Source organism: Eumetopias jubatus, unplaced genomic scaffold, assembly GCF_037043125.1.
Source record: "Eumetopias jubatus isolate StellerSeaLion01/CBP00866 unplaced genomic scaffold, mEumJub1_p1.0 scaffold_5, whole genome shotgun sequence".
In the NCBI taxonomy this organism is placed as follows: domain Eukaryota; kingdom Metazoa; phylum Chordata; class Mammalia; order Carnivora; family Otariidae; genus Eumetopias; species Eumetopias jubatus.
In genome coordinates, this window is record NW_028274811.1 from 25,765,705 (window position 1) to 25,771,915 (window position 6,211).

At 52.6% G+C, this 6,211-nt stretch overlaps 1 protein-coding gene across 1 annotated transcript; it reads left to right on the forward strand.

The window, feature by feature from the left end:
- The first annotated feature begins 4,063 nt into the window (after window positions 1-4,063).
- On the forward strand, window positions 4,064-5,821 carry IL3 (interleukin 3). Its single transcript, XM_028103448.1, has 5 exons — window positions 4,064-4,222; window positions 4,320-4,355; window positions 5,353-5,445; window positions 5,573-5,608; window positions 5,717-5,821. The coding sequence occupies exons 1-5, from the start codon at window positions 4,064-4,066 to the stop codon at window positions 5,819-5,821; spliced, it is 429 nt and encodes a 142-aa protein (XP_027959249.1).
- The last annotated feature ends 390 nt before the right edge of the window (window positions 5,822-6,211 follow it).

The following is a 6,211-nucleotide window of genomic DNA, read 5'->3' on the forward strand; positions in this document are numbered from 1 at the left end:
GATACAGATAGGCCCCTGTTGGATGGGCCCCAAGGACCACAACCTTGAACACTGTGCCCCATTCTGAGTGAATCGGGACCGCAGGCCTACAGGGACCCATCAGATGGGGCCCAGAGACCCACGCTGAAAGCCACAGGGTCTCTTCTCTGCACACTCCAGTCAGCAGTCCTGGGCTGGCTCTCCCACCCCAGCCCTAGTGGAGCCTCCCTTGTTCCACCTGGGCTCATCTCCCTTCCTGATTGCAATCAGCCCAGTCTGCAGAGGAGGCTTTCCCTAGGCTGGGCTGACGTAAATACCAGCCCCTTAAGGCCATCCCCAGGCAGTCAGCTCACAGACTCCCAACCAAGGCACCCTCCATGCCTCTGACCCCACCTCCCTAAGCCTCTAGGAGCTGACTTTGCCTCCTATTTCTCAGGGGACACAGAAACCATTTTCCTCTCCTGCCACCAAACCAGCAGACACAATCCATTACACCCCCCCTGCTGGATGGACCGGGCCCACCCAGATGGCTTTTCCCTGAGCCCTCCTCTCAGGTGAGCATGTGACGCCCAATGCTGGGAGCCCTCCCTGTGTGCATGCCCCTCGGGCACCCACTGCGCTGGCCCACCACCCAGCTGTCCAGCCCATTCTCAGCTCACCTCCAGCGGAGAGATCTCCAAGCTTCCCTGTCTGGAAAGATCCTTCTCTGACTCCTTGACCCCTCTAGCTGCCCCCATCTCTCCCCTTCCTTCAGAATAAAACTTCAAAGCATCTACTACCCTCTGTCCCACCTTCACTCATTCCTCAGCCCATCGCCACCAGCTTCTACCCTCACTACACACTAAAATGGCTCCCCCAGAGGCACCAGTGTCCTCTGGTAAAAAATTCCAGTGGCTCCATTATCCTCACCGTACTGGCCCCCTCCCGCCAGCCTGCATCACCCCTTAATCTATTACTTTCTGGTGCTCAGAGTCTGGAATCAGACAGACCTGCTTGCATTCAATCCTGGTGACGTCACTTCCTAGCTTTGGGGAACTCAGCTTCCCTGAGCCTCAGTTTCTTTAGCTGTGAAATGGTGGTAATAATAATAACACCTGCCCCATAGGCTCACTGTGAGGATTAAATGAGTCAACCAGGGAAAAGGACTGAGTGCCCAGCATTTGCTAAGTGCTGCTCAGTGGACCTTAGCTGTTCGAGTCTTTACCTCCATGCAGTTCTCTGCCTCTGCTCCAGAATCCACCCGGTGTAGCCTCCCCACCATTGATGGTCCAGAGAACTCCCCCGCCCCCTCATTGGCCACCCTGCTGTCCTGACTCTTCCTGGCCATTCTCCCCATAGTGGCTAGACTGGACTTCCTGGAACCCACACTTTCCAGGGCCACACGCCTCCCTGGCTGAACACCCCACAATGCTTCCAATGCTCCTAGCATGAGGCCTGAAACCTCTTTCTCCTTTGGTAGCCTTTGTATGTATTTTTAAAACAAGAGACAAATACTATAAATGCCAAAATTTCCAGCAGCAATACTCCAGTTTTCTTTACTATAAGGCACTACAAAGTGAGGGCTTTCAAAGGAGCATTTGCAGGAATGTTCATCCTCCCCAGCTTCAAATTTGACTGAACTTTAAAATTCCCTTTTAAATTTCCCAATTTAAAATTGAATTAAAAAAATAGAGGTTTTTTCTCTATAAGAAATCACAGGTTTTTTTGCTCTGGTTCCCTAAAACTTTTATATAGAAAATAACACCAACTCATGGTTGAACAGCGAACCCCCTGTGTCTCCAGGGCAAGGACCCCCCAGCCCTACCCAAGCTGAATACTTTCTATTTTTTTTCCTTCTTTTAAGCTCAAAGTCTAATAGGGCAGACAAGAACAAATTGTGGTGATACAAGGAACAAATGTTGCATGAGGCCTAAACAAATTACATTGGGAGAGCAGATGATAATATCTCACATTTATTAAGCTCTTATGTTATGACTGGAGTATTTATTTGTTAGAAAGAGAGAGCGCACAAGCAGGGGGAGCGGGAGAGGGAGAAGCAGGCTCCCCACTGAGCAAGGAGTCCGTTGCAGGACTCGATCCCAGGACCCTGGGATCATGACCTGAGCCAAAGGCAGACTCTTAATGACTGAGCCACCCAGGCGCCCAAGTTGAGTGCTTTAAATCAGAACTTCTGCAATGTCATGTGAATCCACCCGAGGGTCTTGTGAAAATGCAATTTTTGATTCAGAAAGTCTGGGGTGAGGCCTGAGCATCTGCACTTCCAACAAGCTCCCCACTGAAGCAACAGTTCTGAGGTCCAAGATGAGAGGAGCAAGGCTGGCCATCGGCCTCTCCCCACAAGACTGTGAGTTTCTGAAGGAGAGGGACCAACTCTGTTCTATTCCCAGGGCCTACACAACAGCAACTGCTAATAAAAGTTTGTTGGATGAATGATGCCTAGTGAGTACCGGGCCGTAAGGTTCCCTGTGTGTTGCCTCATCTCACTGGGCCCCCGACAGCCTCCCCATGCTCTGCGAGGATGCTCGGGGCCCAGGTCCGAGACCCTCCCAGCCCGTGGCTGAGCGGGGAGCCCTGCATACTGGCTACAGGCATTATTCTCTCAGCCCTGCCTTGAGCCACAGCTTCCTCACTTGCCTCCTCTGTGGCCACATCCTGGTCCTTGTCTTTACCAGATCTGTTCCCTGCTCGGAGGCCTAAAACCCGACCCCGTCACCCTGCCTCAGCACAACCGCCTACCCTTCATCTCCCCACGCCGATTGTAGCACATCTGGCTCTTCCACCCCGCCTCTCCTGTTCCACCGCCCCAGTCATCTCAAAGAAGTCAGCCCCACGCCCTGCCACGTGCACCCCTTTGCCAAAAGCCCCTGTCCTGGGCCTGTGTCGGGGCCTGACACGCCTCCTGAGGCAGTGGTCCCCCTCTCCCTTCAGGGGCTGCCTCTGGGCCCCCCACCCTCCTGGTTTCCCTGCTTCTTCTCTAGCTGCTGCTCTCGTTCTCTAGGGCCTCCTCCACGGTCTGTTCCTGCCTGCACTCCGCAAAGCCCTCCTACGGGGCCTGGGCAGGGATCCAGACCCCTGCCACACTGCTCTCTCCGCTGTCCGCCGGCCCCCATCGCTAGAGACCCAGCCTGAAGCCAAAAGTTGCCCTCCCCTCTTCCCTGCCTCATCCCTCACAGCTTCCAGTTCCACCTCCTAAAGCTTCTCAGGCCAGCCCTCCCTCCTGTTTCCCAGGGACAATTTCCTCAAAGGCCCCGATCCTCAGGTCCCTGAACCCAGCTCCTCCGTGCTACCAGAGGGACTGCCCAGGGCTTGCAGCCAGGCCTCCACTAGAGGTTAAGATCCCACAACACAGGGGCAGAGTCAGGCTGTCAGACCAATGAAACAAGAATGGGGATCTGGTGCCTGGGCTCCATCTGGCCCTCCCCCCCCCGCCCCCCCGCAGCCCCCGGCCCCAAGGAACAGAAAGTGCTGAGGAGAAGCAGTGCAAAGGCCATGGGGCAAACCACTGGGGGCTTTAACACCAGAAACTCATCACTGGGGTGGGGGCTTGTCAAGAGATGTGCTGAGCCCACACATGAACAGTTAGCTGTGTGCCTGGCTTCTAGACAAACTCTTGTCTGTTCCAGTGGGCCTATCCCTTGGACACCCACACGGGACCAGGCAGTGCCAGGCAGGGTGGGCAGCAGAGGATCAGAGCTGCCCAGGGATGGCAGGACCAGGTGCCACCGGGCAGGAGGCTTGAGGGATCTCAGGGTCAGGCAGCCCCTCACCTGTCAGAGGGATCCTCTCACCTGTTCCCACTCTGCCCAGTGGCCAGCTCAGCTCTTCTCCCTGGCAAGAGGAGGAGACAACCTCTGAGTAATTCTTTTTTTTCCAAGTTTCACGGATCTCCAGTACTAGAAAGTGATGAATAAGTCTGTGGTTTGCTTTGGAGGTTCCATGTCAGATAAAGATTCTTCCGACATCCGCCCCACTCGTCGGGGTGTAGGCACGAGGCCTCGGTGTATAAAAGACAGGAGACCGTGTCGCATGCTTCAGAACGCCACAAGGGACCAGGACAAGGCAAAATACACCCTGTAGCCCGAACATGAACAGCCTCCCCATCCTGCATCTTCTCCTGTTCCTGCTTGGATTCCAAGCCCTACAGGCACAGGGGCGGTCCTTGTCGGCATACCAGCCTAAGCAATACTTCAAGATGATCAGTGAAATTATGGACGTCTTAAACACTTCACCCTCGCCTTCAGAAGTGAGTAACTGGGAAAAGGTGGGCAGAGGGCGGAGAGGGGCTCGCAGGTGTCTCAGGCCAACAGGACTCACGGCTCTCTCTCCCTCGGCCCCCACAGGAAGCCTTGGACCCAAATGAGATAAACACCCTGCTGGTAAGCACTCAGCCCACACTTGGGCACACCTGGATCCCAATCCACTTTCTGCCTGTCGCCCCACCTTGCCTAGCCTCAGTGTTTCCTCTGCCAACAGGGTTAACAGTGTGTATCTCAGTGGGGTCACTGTGAGAATTACGTGGAACCAGTGCATAGAGTCACCAGACGAGTGTCAGGTGTTAGCAAGTGTTCAATACATTTTCCCAGGCAGGTCTATAATAGGAAAATGTTGTTTTTTTTTTTTTTTAATTACAAATGAAAAGGCAGCTATAGGTGAACAATTCCGAAGGCCTTAAGCTCTTCATTTTTCAGTGGGGCAGCCTAAAATTTCCCCCATGAACTTGCCTGCTTCCTTCCTTTTCCTTGAGACACTGAATCCTGTTTCTCATGCTGACTGGCCCTGGGCATTATCGTTTACACTTATTTTTCCTAGTTTCAGTTGGCTTCCATGGTTATCTCACTTTTGTTTGCATGGCAATCCTTGGGTCCAGCAGGAGGCTGAATCTCTCCTGAGTTTGTTAGCCATGTATATCCCCCTCTTTTTTCACAGGCTGCACCCATGTCCTGCTGGGGTTGGGGTCTCTGCAATTTTCTTCCTGATTTCTAGAAGCCCTTCATTCAGTCAAGGCAGTAATCCTGTTATCTGGCCTCTTTGCTGCAAATACTCCCCTTGGCCAGCCCTCCACCTTTTGTAGATCTTCTTTTGGGCAATACTTTCCCCTCCAAGTGCAGAAAGATCCACCCAGGCCCTGCGTGCAGCTTATCTGGAGCCAGGGGCTTGGGGCTGAGGGAAGTAGGCCTTGCTTGGGGTGTACACTCGCCTCGAGGCCTGTGCCCTTAGGGGCATCTCAGGGACCCACCTAGGGCAAGAAGGGGACTAGGAGGGGATTGTCCAAGGATGTCCCTGAAAGCAGACTTGAAAAACTGCGGATGACTTCAGCCATGGGAAGGCTGAACCCCAACCTTTTCCTCTTACATGTATTCTCGGTCCCCTTAGAACACTACTCTTCTGAGGCCAAACCTGGATGCATTCTTGAATGCTACCAAAAATTTCTACAACAATGAGTCACTAATCTGGAAAAATCTTAAGGTGGGTAAAGCTGTTGAGGGTTTTGGGGATCCCCGCATTGGCCCTGACCAACCTCTGGGAAGGGGAGGCAGGGCCTGCTCCTTTTCCAGGTGAGTCTCTGACTGTCTGCTTTGGTCTCTTCCCACAGGAATTCCTGCCACTCCTGCCCAATCCCACACCCAGGGTAAGCTGACCCCCAAGATGCCCCTGCAGGTGGGACTCTCAGCCATGACTTGACCCCTAGCCTGTCATCTACCTTCAACCTAATGCCACCTTCCTGGTTTCTTCACAGGGAGAACCGATCTATATTGAGAATAACTGGGATGATTTCCAAAAGAAGCTGAAAAAATATCTGGAGGCCCTTGATAACTTTCTGACTTTCAAGAACAAGCACTGAGTCCTGGAGTTCTGTGGGATGTCCCTCCGTCTCTGGGCCTTCTCACCATGGGGCCTTGGACATCAGACACAGCAGGACACCTGAATACTCTGGGATGTCTCTCACACAATCCAGGGATTTCATTTTCTCTGGTGGAGTTAGATGGGTTGTTCATGATCTAATTTCTGAAATGTGCTGCCTCCATTTGGCCTTTTGCGATGATGTTCTCATTTTAATCCTATTGAAGTTATTTATTTATGTATGTTTTTATTTATTATCTTATGCAATATGAAGTGTATTTATTTTAGAAAAGGAGCCTATGTCCTGCTCCTTCTAAACAAGACTCAAGAGGGGGACTTGGGGCTTGTTCATTTGTACCTCAGGTTTTAAACTGATTTCTACACATCTGAG

What these genes read in the sequence shown, in the direction of transcription:
- IL3 (XM_028103448.1), top strand. Translation starts at nt 4,064, where the DNA reads ATGAACAGCCTCCCCATCCTGCATCTTCTCCTGTTCCTGCTTGGATTC. An exon ending in CTTCACCCTCGCCTTCAGAA is followed by an intron (nt 4,223 to 4,319) that starts GTGAGTAACTGG and finishes CGGCCCCCACAG; the next exon opens with GAAGCCTTGGACCCAAATGA. An exon ending in TGCCCAATCCCACACCCAGG is followed by an intron (nt 5,609 to 5,716) that starts GTAAGCTGACCC and finishes GTTTCTTCACAG; the next exon opens with GGAGAACCGATCTATATTGA.